This window comes from Camelus dromedarius, chromosome 7 (genome assembly GCF_036321535.1).
Source record: "Camelus dromedarius isolate mCamDro1 chromosome 7, mCamDro1.pat, whole genome shotgun sequence".
NCBI classification, from domain to species: domain Eukaryota; kingdom Metazoa; phylum Chordata; class Mammalia; order Artiodactyla; family Camelidae; genus Camelus; species Camelus dromedarius.
The window spans coordinates 36,475,620-36,493,245 of NC_087442.1; the positions used below are offsets into that span (position 1 = coordinate 36,475,620).

The 17,626-nt window shown below is 42.1% G+C and overlaps 1 protein-coding gene across 2 annotated transcripts in view; it reads left to right on the plus strand.

Annotated features, from left to right (window-relative positions):
• Positions 1 to 17,626, plus strand: part of AOAH (acyloxyacyl hydrolase) — a 153,854-nt gene that overhangs the window by 103,250 nt on the left and 32,978 nt on the right. For both annotated transcript variants that reach the window (XM_064487443.1, XM_064487444.1), the window contains one exon: positions 5,610 to 5,692. In XM_064487443.1, coding sequence (XP_064343513.1) covers positions 5,610 to 5,692 — 83 coding nt within the window. The remainder of the gene's footprint in view (positions 1 to 5,609; positions 5,693 to 17,626) is intronic.

The following is a 17,626-nucleotide window of genomic DNA, read 5'->3' on the forward strand; positions in this document are numbered from 1 at the left end:
CTGTAATGAAAGGTGGGACTAAGGGTATCTATAATATTTCTAGCCCCACTATTTACTCTCCAGGATCAGGTCAGGAGCAAAACAATATTTTGGTACATAAATTACATTTGTATAGTTATCAAAAATACATTTCTGGCTAAATATTGGTAACAATTACTTTCCCCAAGGAAAATGACCCCTCTTTATTGACCGTGAAATTATTTTAGTATTGAACCTAGATCTAATGTCCATTTGCCATCTGCTTTTTCAAAATACAATAAAAATGTCAAGGTAGAGGGTGTAAACGATGCAGTGTATAAAGTATTCACTTTCGGCTTCTGGGTAAGATAGCAGATTGAACAAAGCATTTACTTCTCTCCCTGGAGAAGCCCCACTAATAGGACAGAAAGTGAATTTGTCCACAAGGACAAAGAGAACAGGAAGAGCCAATAGCCACAAAATGCTGGAAACCGGAAGGCAGAAGGACAAGTGGTAAACTGACTGAGTCAGCTAAAGAAAGCTGCGTCCTAAGTTAGGAGGAGGGAAGGCTGAGTGGCAACCCAGTCTACCCTGCAGAATCCCAAGGGACTTGGGAGTTGGCTCCATATGGCTCTCGAGGGAGGTGAACCAAACGAAGTATTGGTTGAAAGATGGCTGAAGAATTAGTTAGAACCTCAAATCCCTCCCCTTATTCTGATGTAAGACCAAAGTTTATCCTTTGGAGATGCTAAAATCAAGAGCTTCTGGACTGGGAGACACCAGACATAGCGAAGTGAGGAACACCCTGCTAAAACACGTGCATGCTGAATCTGAGGTCCACCCACCCCAGCCCCAGAGGGCTGGCAACCCAGCTAGAGGCTAGAAGACCCTTCTCTGGGGAATCTGCACATCCTACGAGGAAAGCCCCAAGGACACTGACAGGAGGGGTCCCTGAGAAAGGCCCAGCCAGCCCACCATCTAGTGAGGACCATAGACAACAAGCCACACCCAGCAGGCCGACTTTCCAATCAGCTTTTGAGGGTTCAACCAGTTTCCACTTTTAATCAGAATCTAACGACTCAGGAACACCAGACATCTGAGAGAAACCTCAAATGTGAAAAACAACATGAAAACAAAGAGAAGAACAACTTCAAGAAAACAGAGACTTTCTTCTAAAGGGAAAAAAACAATTTTTAACTCTAATTAATATCCTACTTACAAAAATAACTAAATTGAAAACTTTCAAAAAGATAAGTATTACATTCATGAAATTAAAACATTATATTAAAATTAAAGAAATATTCAAGAGAACAAAAAAAAAGATAACTTGGAAATTAGACTAGTGACATTAAGATGATTTTCACAGAAGTATTAAAAAATCAAGTTGAAGATATTATCCAGAAAATAGAGCAAAAGACAAAGAGATGGAAAATAGGACAGAAAAACTATGAAAAATTAGAAGACCAGCCTAGGTGACCCAATATCCAAATAACAGGAGTTCTAAGAAAGGAAGAAATCATCAATGGAATATTTGAAGAACGTCTCTGAGCGCTGAGTGACATGAGTGTCCAGATTGAAAGGGTCCACCAAATGTCCAACACTGAATGAAAGTACAACTATGTACCAAGCCTGTCATCATGACATCTCAGAACACTTGATGCTACTCAGGTTCTTAAAGGATTGGGGCACAGAACAGCTTCAGACAACACCACCAGGAGGCCAGGAGCCCATGGGTCGATTCCTTCAAACTTCTGAGGGAAAGTGATTTTAATCTAGAATTCTGTAAGCATCTGTTCTGGTTATCTATTGTTGTGTAACAAAGTCCTCCAAAATTTAGTAGCTTAAGACAAGCCATCTTTATATCTCACAGTTTGGGAGGTCAGGCACTGAGGCAAAGCTTGGCTGGCCAAGTCTTCCTCTCCATGTGACACTGACCATGGACACTTGATGCTCTTCACTTAGTGCTGGGCTGGAGGGGCCACGGCAGCTTCACTCATGTGAAGGGGTGCCTGGGAAAGGGTGACTAGAAGGCTGCATTTAGCTGGGTCCGTCTTCCTTTCTGGGTAGGGCTTTTTTAAAAATAAACTTTAATTTTTAAGCAGTTTCAGGTTTACAAAAAAAAAAAAAGAGCAGAAAATACAGAAAGTTCCCATATACTCCCTCATCTCCTTCTGAATTCCACCAATTATTAACATCTTTCATTTGTTATAAATGAAGAGCCAACACTGATACGTTATTCTAAACTAAAGTCCATAGTTTATATTAGGGTTTACTCTTTGTGTCATACGTTCTGCGTTCTACAGGGTTTGATAAATGCATAAAGACATGTATCGACCATTACTGTGTCATACAGATTCGTTTCACTGCCCTAAAAAGCCCCTGTGCTCTAGCCGTTAGTTCCCCACTGCTTCCTCACAAGATTTAGAAACCACTGGCTTTTTTCTAACTGTCTCTAGAATTAGATTGGCTTCTTTTACTTAGTAATGTGCATTTAAGCTTTCTCTGTGTCTTTTCATGGCTTGAAGGCTCGTTTCCTTTTATTACTGAATAATAGTCCATTTAATGGATATACCACAGTTTGTTTATCTGTTTACTTTTTGAAGAACCTCTTGGTTGCTTCCGCTGTAGGGCCTTTTTACATGGTGTCTCCAGCGAGATAGTCAGACTTTCTTGGGTAGTAGACCAGGGCTACAAGAGACCAAAGTTGCCAGGTATCTTAAAAACCAGGCCAAAATTGGTAGAGTGTCACTTCCATCATACCTTTGTGGTCAGAGAAGTAACAAGACAGCCAATACCTAAGGGTAGGGGCGTTACAGATAATGAGGCCATCTTAAATCTGCCACATCAGTCAGTGAGAGGCAGACTGATCACTCTGGAGGCCCATTTCCTCTTTCCACTTGGTACTTAGCAAGAAGCTAATTCATCCTGTTTGGGACTCCTCCTTTTAACCAAAACCATTGCCTATCCCAGAAATCTGTTACTATTAATTACATAGTGACTTACAAACACCAGAACCTGCTTTCCCTAAAAATACACAGGGTGTCCCAGATATGTCTAGTCCGGCTCTGTCCTAAGTCACCTTTCTATGAGATAATGAGAGTTCAGGGACCGAGTGAACACTACTACTCCTTTACCTGAAAAATTTCCCAGCAAGTCCTGTTAACCCATTTATGTTTATACTTATGGTGCAAGCTGTGTTTCTGGGCCCACCCTATACCTCACTGGCAATAATACCTCACCATCCTACTTACACCTCACCAAGTCAAAAAATAAAAACATTTCTGATATACAAATGCTAAAAAAAAAAAAAAAATGTTACTTCCTACACGTCCTTCAGACATTACTTTAAAGTACTCTCCATTAAAAACAAGAAAATTGTGGTCTTCCAGGAAATTGGGTGGAGGTGAAGAGAATCCGCAGGAGGAGGAGGAAGGGAGCTCTAAGGATCTCTGTTGGGCAAGAGGGCAACATGTCCAGATCGAGCAGGTCAGGAGGCTCCAAGGGAGATTTCCACAAGAAGATGAAATTAATAAACCATCTGACATTCCAGAGCGTATTGAAAGTTGACCAAACTGTAGAAGGAGTTAAGGGTGAATTGATAAATACTTAGAAAATTAAGCAGAGAAACAAAAGGCAGCTGTTGACCCCAGGGAAATGACAGCGTTATGAAGAGAAGAAAAATCAATCAGAGATCAGCTGTGAATAGCTAAATCCTCCTCTTGATGCTGGGAAATGAATAGATAATGTCAAAGACTGAAAGTCAAGAAGTAGCCTTATTTAGAGATAAGGAGGAAAATATGAAAAGACTCAGTCAAATAAGGTTGAACTTAATTGCCTCTGGGAATGGAGAAATGGGGAGGAATGAGAAGTGTGAATTGCTGTTTATCACTATAAGCCTTACAGACATAAATCGTTCAACTATTAGGTTCCATAAGGCGCACCACCTCGTCTTTGCTCGCATTCACCTTTTCGACGAGGCCTGCTCTGATCGCTCTAATTCTAGCTTTCATAGTATTTACTACCTTCTAGCATCCTCTATGATTTGCTTATTCATGATGCTTGGTGGTTTTTTCCCTGACAGAATGTCAGTGACACAGGGGCAGGGGTCTTTGTCTTTTCCAGTTACCAGTATGACCCCGGTGCCTGGACCAGTACCTGGAACATAATAAGGTTCAATAAACATCACTGGAGGAAAATGAATTTGATTTTTAAAACTATGTGCATCGGTAGCTTTGATTTTTAAAAAGTGAAACAAATCATTCAGCTCGAAATTCTACCACAAAGCAAGAATCCCATAATTAAAATATGGCTCTGAGATCTTGGTCTTCTATTCAGATATGCTGTTATTAGTTTTCTCAGACTTCAAAAAGAATACGACTTTCAGTGCATTCCAAGTGCCCAAAGCTGATACAGGCTTACCTTTTTGAAGCACTGAGACAGTTGGCAAGCACTGTACTATAATAAGTAAGACCTATATAACACTTAAAAATAAGTGGTGAGTTATGTAAGGTTGTGAGATATGAAGTTATAATGGAGAGAAGATAAAATACATTTGAGGAACTAATAGAATATGTTTGAGTTTAATTATTATTCGTTAGTTTATACCTGGTCTTATTTCAGAAAGGGTTTTAGGAAGCCTATAAAAGTAGAAAGAACATAACATTAAATTACATTTAAATTGAATTAAAGTTTGGCAAAAGAAGATAGAAAATCAAAGATGGGACAAAGAAGAGCCAAGAAAGTGACTTAAAATATGTGCAGTTATAGCCAGATGCTGGTTGAAAATTTGTCTCTGTAATCTGTGTCCATTAGTATCAGATTCAGCTACAAGTAATGGAGAAACTCAGCATAGGGGTGGTTTAAATAAGATAACAGAGGTGTTTATTTCTCTCACATGTGCAGCCCAGGTCTGGTATGAAAGCTCAACTCCACTGGTCCTCAGGAATCCAGGGCCCTTACAGCTCACTCCTCTGCCTTCCCAGTATAGAACTTACCCCCATAGTCCAGGATGGCAGCATTCCTATTGTGGGCAGCAGAATGGAGAAAGAGGACTCAGAAGGAGCAAAAGTCACCTGCCAATTGTCTCCTAAGAAATATTTCCAGAAATTGTCACTGGAGAGTTCCATCCCATTGTCCAGAACTTAGAGAAGTAGCCACTCCTAGCACAAGGGAAGCTGTGTAAAGCTGTCATCATTCTGGGCAGGCATATGTTCTGCCAAAACTTCCATTAAAATGGATAAAGGGGGAGAGATGGATCTGAAGGACAACAAGAGTGTCTGCCACCACTTCACAGCAACCAGAAGAAAAGGAACGTGGTCAGATTCAAGATAGTGGAGTTGGTAAAGATGATCAGTTGCTCCAGAGACTTACAGCGCTCTTGGTTAAACGGTTAGAAAGGGATGACTCTGGAGGTCTTCATAAAAAAGAAAAAGTTTGATCTTACCACATCAATGCAACCTGTTTTGTAGGACTGTTTCTTATAATAACTCCTAATAATGCATTGACAGTTTAGAGAAAACGTTATCTGCAGAGATTTGATTTTCTGAGTTCATTTCCACCACATTTTAAAAAATCATAACAAAAACATGTTTCTTTGAACTTCATCATGTGACTATCTCGACATTAAATATATGCATGTATGTTTGTTTCAGAATTAAAGAAGACTCTATTTACCTTCGTTTATGGAAAAGAAACCACTGCAATCACAGGGACTACCAGAATATTTCCAGAAATGGTATGTAGTATTCCATTTAAACCTTCATCAATGTGCCTTTAATGATTGGTTTTATTTCCTAAGTATCACCAAAGCTGAGAATTAGACAGTAAAAAATGCAGAATAAAATGCACAGTCTCCCTTTCCAGTAGCATTGCCTTTCCTGAGAGAGGGGCGCCGGGCTGAGAGCCTTTACCCACAGCAGAAGAGAACAAGACAAGATGCAGCCGAGGAGAGACCAAGGGGCACAGCAGTCAGCCAACAGCAAAGTTCTAGGAAGGCCAAGGTGCAGGGCATCAAGGCTCAGGGGGCAAGACCGAAGTGAGCATTAGCAGGACGAGGGCTGAGCAAAATCAAGTTCATTGCAGAGACTCTGCCCTCCCCTGTGGTTTAAAGTCTTCCACGCTTCTACTGGGGTTGGAGTTTTAAGAAAAATAGCTAAAAGTTTGTGGCTGAAATCACCCAAAGCCATTAAGGAAAGGAACGTGTTTTCAGAGTCCGGTTATGACTTCCAGGTCTCCATCAGTTTCCCAGACATCTGTGTCTTCTGGGCTTGCTTCCTACCTGTGGGGTCCTCACCTCTCACCCTGGACCCAGGTTTAGTCCATTGCCACAGGGTTTTGATGAAACTCCTGATTGATAAACCATGGCCTGGCTAGTGCCTAATGAATTGCCAAGGAACGCTTGGTGACACATAGTGCAGAGATGGCAAACACTTTGTGTGTGGTGCCACACCATCTCCCTAAGCCCAGGGAAGATGTTACTAATCAGCCTTGGCACTCTTGTCTGCTGCACTCAGATTCCGCCTGTGCTCACGACCCAGCACACCTGACGGTCATCATCAGCAGATTAGACCTGGCACCTGAAGTTAAACCTATTTGCCATCCCTGTGCCGTCTCTAATCAATAAGAGTATTAACGGATGTTCCAAGAAGTCCACGTTTTCTCTAAATATCTGACCTACAAATAATAAATTTGTATAATATATATTCTACACAGAATAAATGTTCTAAGAACAACATAGTTTTTGTACTAATAATATAATAGCTGGTATGTATCGATCTCTTACCAAAGGCTAAGAACAATTTGCATATACTGTTTCAGCTAATCCTTTCAACGCACTATAAGGCAAGTATTATTTTATTTCTTCAGTTAGTTCTAAGATACCACAGATTGAATTAGCTCTGGGGAGTGTAAAGGGAGAACAAAGGAAGGAAAAATTACTAGGTACACGTGGATCATGGCACTCAACCCAATATCAAATGTGTTAAAATACATTTCTCAGAACTGAGGGTTTGTAATGATACCCACACTGTTGCAGCTGAGAAAACAGAGGCATAGGGAGACCAAGAATCGCGGCCCAGCTCGCAGCAAGAGGGAGTTGCAGAGCTGGATTGGTACTCAGTTTGTTTCACTCCACTCAGCCACCAACAAAGATAATGTAGTCACCAGCCTATGATCCAAGGTGATCTGCAGAAAGAGCTCAGCCTTGTCTCTCTGCTTGTGAACACAGCCAACAGTTCATGGGAAATCACTATTGAACCTGGCTGGGAATCATCATAGACACAGATTACTGGCCCCTTGGTGGGCTGTCTCTTTCCCTTTAGTGAGCTATGCAGACAGCCCCAGTGCTGTCAAAAATTATGTCAGCAGAGTCTGTAAAAAACAAAGGACAGAAACACCCATGTGGAATATTATACAGCTCTAGAAAAATGAGAGTTAACAGTGTATATATTTAATCTAGAAAGACAAAACACTGCCAAAAGAAAAATCAGGATGTAAAATTGGATAGTGTAATGTAATTTCTACTATATTTTTTAAAAGAAAAAAAACTAGCTGTACATATGAAGATTGGTAGAAAAGTCACCAAGATCATTGTATTCAATAAATTATAGGTAGTTGTCTTTTTTTTTCAAATTTTTCTGTTTTCCAAAGATTTTGGTTTTATATAGAAATAACAACAAAAAATATCTAGAAGGAAGCTGAGTGAAGGAGCAGTGAAGGACTGAGCCAAGGTCCCCAGCTGAGGGTCCACGTCAGGGTGCAGAATAAGGAACAGGATTTGGCCAGAAAGGCAGGCTGGAAGCTGCCCTCTCCCCATGTGCCTACCATGCCAGCATTTCTCTCTCACACAAGACCCAGACATGTCAACTCGACATCACTTTGTATCCACAATGAATGCAACCATCTTTTGTAAAATCAAAAAGACCAAAGTAAATTCTCTGAAAAGTACTCGGTACAATTCATAGTAGACGTCTCTCCTTTTGTGATACACTGTCTTGACAGCATTCCTTTAAAATTCAGATTGTGGAGATAAAAAAGGAGAAAGGAGTTGGGAGGAGAGCCTAATCAAGAAAACACATGCATGTCAAAATCTGATTGAAACCCATGGCTTCTGTCAGACTTTTGTCTAATGAATGGATGCCGGGGTGGAATTGGAGGTGGGTGGGTATTTCCTTTCTTTTCTTTAAATTCGCAATCCTTTGAAATACAGAGCATACACTTGGTCTGGTATAACTTCTTTGAAGATGCTTCTTGACTATTTATCTAAGGATGTAATTTTAAAAAACAAAATTTTTAAGTTTTTCATAGTTACTTGTTATTTAATGTCAGGCTTTTTTCTCCAGCCCCTTTTTCTGTTTTCTGTTGATTTCCTCACTATGGATTTGTCTTTGATATTATTCAGCATGTAACCTGACTACCGGCGCCAAGTTCTTTCAATTACCCCCCAAGGTTTTTATTAGATGTAGAAGAAGTCAGCTTTCTACCGCCTGCATATTTATGGCTACACCTATTTTTCAGAACCAGTGAGTGAGAAAGAGGAAAAGGAGAAGAGTTGAATGGAATATGGAAGCATTTCTTAAAAATTGTATAAGAATTAAAGAAACAGCTCCTAGTCTCCTCTTGATGTTTATGTACAAAGTCTCAAAATTTTCTCTAGACATCTCTGCCATGAACCATTGCCAGTGATTATAAGGTATTTTAAAATGTCAAATGTCAAAGACATCTTAATTTGGGTACTAATTCTCTGGCATGGGGCATTAGGCACAGCAAGGTTCCTACTAAATCTTTACGATCAGCAAAGGCAATGGTTGCAGCAGCCCTTACAGCTCCCAACCTGCCAAAATGGCCCAGGTTGGAGGGGGCCAGTGCCACCTGGAAGGGAGGTGGAAGGGGGTCAAAACACCACGGGGTTGGCTAGGTCCTCACAGAACATCACCTTACTTCTCAGAGATGCAAAGTGAAGCCCAGAAAACAGAGAGCAGAGGTCTTCCCCTCCTTGTTGCTTTATAAAATCTTTCTCCCTTGTGTATAAAATAGTAGAGTGGTTTTGAATTTAGGCCCTGGCATTGGTGCGTAACTCGGACAAATCGTTAAACTTCTCAGGCTCGTTTCTGCATCTATAAAATGGGGATCGCGGTTCAGTGGGCACGATTGCCAAAGGTGATCCCAGATCTCACTCTGAGTTGCCTAGACAACAGGGCAGCTCCAGAGGGCATCTTCACCCCACTCTCCCCAGGGAGAGGCTGCAAACCAAACTCAGTGGGATAATGGGGTTCAGGAAAAAAACCCCAGCCTTGTAAGTTTAGCCTTTCCCCAACAAAGCCAGTTCCTTGAACTACATCACATGACATGAAGGAATTCATCACAAAACGCAGATGGGGCCCACTCTGCAAAGCAGGGGTGATGATAGCAGCCCATACCTGAACTTCACTGGGCTGTGAGAAGGTTGTTGGGGAAAATACAGTGCTTCGTGAGCATCCATGGTTGTTGCTAACTCCACCTACCACCTGTCCTATTATTTACTCAGCATTTTAAGAAATCAGTCACTTTTTCAGTGTATATAGTTTTTTTTTTTAAATAAACAAGTGGATTTGAAAAAACAAAAATAAATTTAAAAGACACATGTCCAGGATGGGAAGTCCCATGGCTCCCAGAGTTCAAGGGCAGAAAGAGGGACATCTAAAGGCCCCCTGGGACAGTACAAGCAGGAAGGCAATGGGAATGGGTGAGGGGCAGCCGGCCCCACCTGGAGAATCTGACAGAAAGAAGGGGCTTCCTCTGGGAGGAAAAAGCTGGTCTAGTGATAGCAGTGGGAAATGCTGGAAACTGGAAGACGGCAGGTCTGAGGTTGAAAGAGGGTAGCAGCGGTGGGGGTAGAGAAGAAGTGAGGGACTGCAGAGGAGCCCTTGGTGTTGGGTGCAGCATGGGGAGCAGGCTCAGGGCTCCCCTAGAGAGGCTGGAGGAGACAAGGGGCAAGGACAGGATTAAGGCAGAGGGGAGTAAGAGCTGAGCGTGGGGCAGTAGAGGACCCCTGCGGATGGTGGGGCCAGATTTGGAAGCTGTAGGTGGAAGAGGCTGGAGGACAAACCTTGGCTGGTTGAGCTGGAAGCTCTAGAGCATGTGGGAAGGAGCAGAAGCAGATGAGGAGCTTCCCCTTCTCTCTAGCAAAGATGATCACCCCTCAGAGACGAGACCTTTAAGCATAGATGCCAGTCAATATTCAGCTGGGGAGGCCAACACAGCAGACAAGGACCCCACAACCACCTCCTATGCCCATGCTGCATGCATGTTCCAGTCTGGGACTTCATCACGGGGCCTCCGGCCTTGCGCTTAGGGAGAACTCAGTGAATATTCAGCCCTCACTGTGTTACCAAACCAAACTTGGGTCTGCACGTCCAATGCGCAGCAAAGCCAATATACTGGCACCTGGTGGTGAAGGAGAAGTACAGCATTTATTGCAAAGAGCCCGATGTGGGGCCAAGCATGGAGAATGGGCAGCTGATACTCAAAAGAGCTGAACTCCCTGATGGCTTTTAGGGATGGGGTTTTAAAGGCAAAGTTAGAGGTCTGGGCTGCAGAGTGCCTGATCAGCACGTGCACAGTTCTCTGATGGGCTGATGGTGAGGTAACAGGGTGCTGCCACAGGGGTCAGTACTCAAAGCCCAGACTCCAGCTGGTCTGGGGGCTTTGTGCTCATACTCATTATGCAGTCAGCTTCTTCCACCCGGTGGGGGGTTTAATGTCTACAAAGCAGCTCAGGGATATGGCTCTGGATAGTATTCATTGCCCTTGAGGAGGAACTAAAGCACCTTGACTTTGATGGCTAAACTATTATCATTTTGTCTGGCTTCACTGCTTTCTTTTGTTTCTGCATTTTCTCACTTTTCTGATTAAATTTTCTCTTTGGAACTCAGGGAAAGCCTAGAAAGATAAAGCTTTTCTACAAAGAAGAGGTGAGGTCATGTTAGGTCTGTCCCTGGGAAGGCCCCACAGGATCCTGTTGGGTTTCAACTGAAGCCCTTTGTTCCTGCCTCTGTCGTTGTATTTATTTCCTGGCTTGGAGCTGAATCATTTGCTTTAGGCCTGGCTTCCCAGTCTGCCAGTGAGCACAAGCCACTTGGGAGCCACATTTTCATTCCCAGCACTAAGCGCAGCATCTGCTGTGCGTAGCAGGAACTTGTCAACCTGACACACTTTTTTAAAAAAAAAACTAACTCTCAGGATTTACATTTAACCTTTGAAGAGAAGAAAAGCACACACAGTACCCTTTTGCCAGCCTGAATACCTCCATGGTGGGCAAAAACCAGGACTGACAAGATTACGCTTCATTTAAAATAAGCAGTAGAAGAAAAACAAATGTTAACATGGTTTTCAATATGTATTTTTAAGTAAATAAAAATTCATAAGGCATCTACTTCCAAAATAAACAAGGCTGATCTGCTCTGAGAAGCAAGCACATCCCAGCTCTGAATCTCCATGGCCACAGTGCACAGCCTGCAGGGGGGGCACTCTGACGGGTTTGGGGGCTGCATCTAGGATCTCTTTCCAGTTTCCAGACAGGACTTTATGAGCTTGGAATAGAATGTCTTTTTCACTTGCCTCCTTCCTCATTTTGTTTTTGCAAGTTTAGCAAAACCTCGCTGTAAACACCTGTTTGGGGTTGTTCTGTTTTCAGAAAATCAAAAGTGCTGAAGAGTAGGTTTTTTTCGGGGCCCCGTCTTCCATCCATACAGTGAGAGGTCGGCCCTCTCTGTGCACCCATGTGCTCACCCATTTACTGGGAGAGTGGGGAGCAAGGGACTAACTGCAAGTTTAGAGATATGAAAAATGGAGAATTTTGACATTTGCTAAAGTGCATGTGTTTGCAGCCTGGGCTCCCCAAACCCCTTGCCAGAAACCGAATTTGATCTTAAACTTCTTAACTTCTCCACCCACCCTCCATTCCCCACACCCCAAAAAAAACTTCATCTTGCTTCCCTTCCTCTCATTTGCCATTTGATTTTCCCCACATCCACTCCCCTGTTTCCTCTCCAATATTGCAATAGTTGCTAGAAACAGAAAGGTGAATAAGACAAAGTCTTGGCCTTCAAGGAGGTCATAACTAAACAGGAAAGAGAGACAAATAAGGAAACAATGATGGTTCCTGTAAAATGACACTAAAATAGAGGTAGGTTGAGGTCTGTGGAGGTGAGAGACACTTAACTCTGCCTGGAGAGGAAGAGAAAAACTTTAGAGAAAGTACATTTGAGCAGAGAACCCTGCAGGGGAAAAAAAAAAAAAGGAATTCAAAGAGCATGGGGAGATGGTGACTCAGTGCATAGATGCTCCAAGGGCAACGTATCTTCGGGGAAGAAGAAGAGAGAAGTTCAGCATGGCTGAAGGATAGTTGTGACATTATGTCAAGTTTTGAGACTGGGAGGTGGATTAAAGCCACTCTGGGAAAGCTATTACATTCTTTTAAAAATACATGTTTGGGGGAACCATTTATCCAGTTTGTCACAGAAATTCAGAGCCACACTTGCAAATTTGAAAGCATTTTCAGTAGTACAAACACTATCAGAAACTGTCACAACAAACAATTATTAAGTGCCTACTACTTTAAGATCAAGGTCAGTGTATTTGTCTGAGTATTTCTGCTCATTGCAAGCAACATTTTTAGAGAAAAGAAAGAATTTAAATTTCTCATGGCTGATTTTTTAACTGGATTATACAAATCATGCTCTTCAAAATGCTTCCTAAATTTATAAGCAAAGTCTGCACTATTTAAAATCTAATTATAAATAACATTATTGGATTTATTTTAGGTCAGTGTATGTTGCCACATTTTTCATGAACTACTGACATTCTCTACAATACATTCTGGTTTCTGGTTCCAAGTATAACGGAGTAGGCACACTCCACCCTGGCTGTGCCACTGAATGCCACTGTAGAATATGGGTGTGGGAACTATCTGACAAACACTTCACAGCGGGGCTTGTAAAATGTACCTCCTAGTCCTTTTTACAGGTTCTCACTTAAGAACTAGATCATAGAATTCACATATTCTTATATAATCTATTTCAGTCATTACTAATGTCTGTTATTAAAATAGTACCTGAAATGTATTACTAGCTGAGATGCTGCTTACTAGCTGTAAGGCCTTGAGCAAGACTCTTTCCCTCTCTGGGCCTCATCTGTAAAGTGGTCTACCTGATCACCTGGTCTCAAAAGTCCCACCCGGCACTGATGCTCCAAGACGTCACACAGACATCTAAGGAGTGCCAGAGGGCAGGATTGCGAAGCTAGGGAGGCTGAAGCCTGTGGGCCCCTCAGTTGCCTGGTGACCAGATGGATCTGTAAAATTTGCCAACTTAAGATATTTAACCCCAATTGATTAAGACCCTTGCCTCTTTCCACTCTGGCTTCCCTTTACATCAGGTCTCATTTTGTTGTCTTGTGTTCTTTTCCTTAAAGAGGATCCTCCAAATTATATAAGCTTCTTAACTCAAAACCTGGATCTGCCCCTGTCCTACTCAGAGAGTTGTAACAAAGATGTCATTAAACTAGAGATTTGTCTCTGAGTCATGTGTAAAAAGCATCAGGCATTTTATTGGGAATTAATTACTAAGTTCTTATCTTAGGACTTCAAGAGAAGAAACACCTACTTTTCTTTCAGTACCCAGCTTAACACCACTTCTTCAGGGCTTCTCTGAATCCCTAACACCTGATGTTCATTACTTGTTTAATAACTGTAAGCTTCATAAGAACAGGGACCATATCTTATCTATTTACTGATGTGTTCCCAGCATCTATTACAATGCCTGGCACATAGTAGGTACTCAATAAAGGTTGCTGAACTAATGAATTAGTTTATAAAGTCCTATTATACTTATATTTAAATACATCTTACCTCTTTTCATGAAGAAGTTGAGGCTGTGCACTTTCTCTGTGCCAGGCATAAAAAGTTCTAATGGTCATTTAAAAGACCATTAAGAATGTCTTACCTGTTGATTTGAATGTCGAGAATGTTAGCACTTGCTGCTGTGGTCAACACTGATCCAGTAAAGAAGATGTAGCACAATGTATATTATATATATGTATTATATATTATATATATATAATGGAATACTATTCAGCCATAAAAAAGAATAAAATAATGCCATTTGCAGCAACATGGATGGACCTGGAGATCATCCTACTAAGTGAAATAAGTCAGAAAGAGAAAGCAAAATACCATATGATATCATTTCTATGTGGAATCTAAAAAAATGACACAAATGAACTTATTTACAAAACAAAAACAGACTCACAGACATAGAGAGCAAGCTTATGGTTACCAGAGGGGAAAGGGAGGGTGAAGAGATAAATTAGGAATTTGATATTTGCAGATACTAACTACTATATATAAAATAGATAGACAACAAGGCCCTACTGTGTAGCACAGGGAACCATAGCCAATGCCTTGTAATGACTTATAATGGAAAAGAATATGAGAAGGAATATACATACATATATATAAAACTGAACCACTATGCTGTACACCAGAAACTAACCCAACATTGTAAACTGACTATACTTCAATTAAAAAAGTATCACTGATCCGGCAGTGGAAATGTCAGCTGAAATTTATTTATGAAAGGACAACCAATGATGAGATTATGTGAAACCTTTCTTTTCTTGCAGTACACAATGCCTTATTTAAAAGGGACTGAATGAGCCAGAATTCAGACTTTTGTGACCAATAAGGACCCTCTTCTTTCCTTAATTGGGGACAGGTAGACTCTCCACCAGACCACCTTGACAAATAAATTAAATGTCCCTATTTCATAGTCACACCTTTTCCATTTGTCTGAACTATAATCGTAGAGACCAGATATGGACCTCTTAAGGGTAGCGCCAATTCTTCAAATGCTAACCTTGTTTTGCCACATCCCACAGGCTGGGTGCTGTCTTCCCTGCTCCCATCTTCCAGTTCCATTGGCTTCACTAAGGATTTTCTGTGATGGTAGCAGCATCAGCAGCAAAATCAGCAGCCGAGAGGAAGTCTGTATACAGGAGGGGAAAGAAAACAGAGACAGGGAGGGAGAGAGAGAAAAGGATGGTGGGGCTGGCAAAAGGAGCAGAGCCACAGGAAAGGGGACTAAGAAAGGAAAGCAGCACGGGAATTACACAAACTGATTACATAATCTCCTGAAACTGAGATTTCCAAAAGGAAATGGAAACCATGGACGCCGCAACAACTTCGGAGCAAAGAAAATTCTGTGCTCACATTATAAATACCCACCAGGAAGAAAGAAACATTTGGGTGAAGGAGAGTGGGCACTTCCTGTCTCCTTGGGCGGATGTCTGTGATTGCTACTTTTAAATCCACCGCAAGCCGCTGCCACTGGCCTGCCGTCCTTGTCCTGAGCAGCAGAGGGGTGTTGGGGTGTGGGGGTATGTGGGGTGACATGCCGGGACAGGCTCTCATCTCCATCCCCAGCTCCATGCTGCTCTCTGCTTCTCATTTTCCCAGTTGTGTCCTGGATAATGAGGAAAATTATTGGCCTGACCTGGTCCATTCATTTTTTTTTTCCCACTCCTGGCTTGAACTTTCATTATTTTTCATTTCTCATTAAAAGAAAAACCAAAGAGTGAGAATTAAACACCTCCTGATTTATTATCTCTGACTGAGGATGGGAAGTTGAGCGTCATGGGACTGGCACTGCGTGAAGGGCCCGGCCAAGGAGAAGAGGGAGCCCCCGGGGGCCCCCAGGGCAGCTGCCCTCCTGCTCTTCCCTCCTGAGAACAAGAGAGAGCGATCTCACACCCAGAACTACCTTTAGTCTCTGCGTTTAGGACTCGGTGTTGTAAAATCTGGCACCTTCTCCGAGGGGAGATAATAAGCTCAGATCACATTGAGTTCTCTGGGTTTGGATTTGCATTAAACCTTTCACCGGTTCAGTTATGTGTCTGTCCCCACAGACAGTAACCCTCAGGCAGAGCGGCCACGTGTCCAACGCATCTGTTAACTCCCTACTGTGTGTCAGGCGTGTGGCAGGTGCTCAACAAATGAAAGGAGAGGGTGAATGAATGCAGGCATGCCAAGATAACTGCTCTTAATTTGTATGTCTGTATGCATACTTAATGCCTCACTACAAAAAGGAAACAAAGACAGTAATGATGAGTCCTCAAAAAATTAAACATAGCGTTACCATATGGTCCAGCAATTTCAGTTAAATAAAAGAATTGAAAATAAGGACCTTAAACAGATACTCACACCCCAGTGTTCATAGCAGCATATTCACAGTAGCCAAAAGGTAGAAGCAACCCAAATGCCCATCAGTGGATGAATGGATAAATAAAATGTGGCCTGTACATCCAGTGGAACATAATTTAGCCTTTACAAGGAAGGAAATTAAGGCACATGCTGCAAATGGATGAACTTTGAGAACATGATGCTAAGTGAGATAAGCCAGCCCCAAAGAGGCGAATATGGTATGATTCCACCTATAGGAGGTACCTGGAGTAGGTTAAGGCATACAGACAGAAAGTAGAATGGTGTTGTCAGAGGCTGGGGGACGGGTTTATAGCGAGTTATTCTTTAATGGGTCCAGGGCTTCAATTTGGGATAATGGGAGAGTTCTGGAGATGGATGGTGGTGATGGCTGCACAACAGTGTGAAAGTACTTAACGCCACTGAATTGCATACTCAAAAAGGGTTAAAATGGTTACACTTATGTGTTGTATATTTGACCACTATAAAAAAGGAAATAAAACAATATTCATTTACTGTACTAACATTCCTGAATCAGCCAGGAGGACTTCAGTGCTGCCCATACAGCTTGTATCTAGTTGGATGTGGAAACAGGCAGCCCCACATGGTCACACAGTTTCAAGGGAAGACAGGCCAGCCTGCTCCTCCTGGCTCTGCACTGCTCTTTGTCCCACGTGGATCTGCAGCGACACCCACTCGCCTTCCCCACCCCCAACCCCCCGCTTCCAAAGCTGCAAGTTATAGGGAAATCTTCTGTGTCCCCTGAGTTAAATGTGAATGTAACTGAGGATTACTCACTAAGTACAGAGACTATCCTCCAAGGGACAGGAAACAGTAAACCTATTTGGGTTCACTCTTTCCAGACTCCCAGTCTAGAGAAGCAGTGTCACACAGGGAGCCAGAGCCTAGCATTACAGACAGAAGAGACTGCGTTTGAATTTCAGTTCCCCAAATTGTTAGTTGTGTGGCTTTGGGCAAGTTACTTTAATTGAGCCTCAGTTTCCTCATCTATAAAATGGGAATACTATACCATTCTATGCCTACCTCACACAGTGGTACGAAGGCCTAACTAAACTAATAATGCTTAACAGAGTGTCTATAATAAAATGAGTATTCAATAAATGCAATTTTCATATAAGAGATGTATTACAGGTGGTCACGGGGATGGGGGAGGATGGCCATGCACAACATTACAGGAGCTGAAATATCAACTCTGAAGTCTGAACTTTGCACAGGCCAGCAAGCCTGGAAACACCTCAGGAATGAGCAGTAACACCAGCAGGCTATCAAATGGGGCTTTCTCAGGAGATGGGCAACTCTCAATCCTTTTTACTATTCTCTCACCCATCAATTCATTCCTTAATCTTTGGATTGTTTCTGTCTTTGCTGATAGATATATACATTTTTCTCACATCTACTAGAAAGTTTACTCATTCA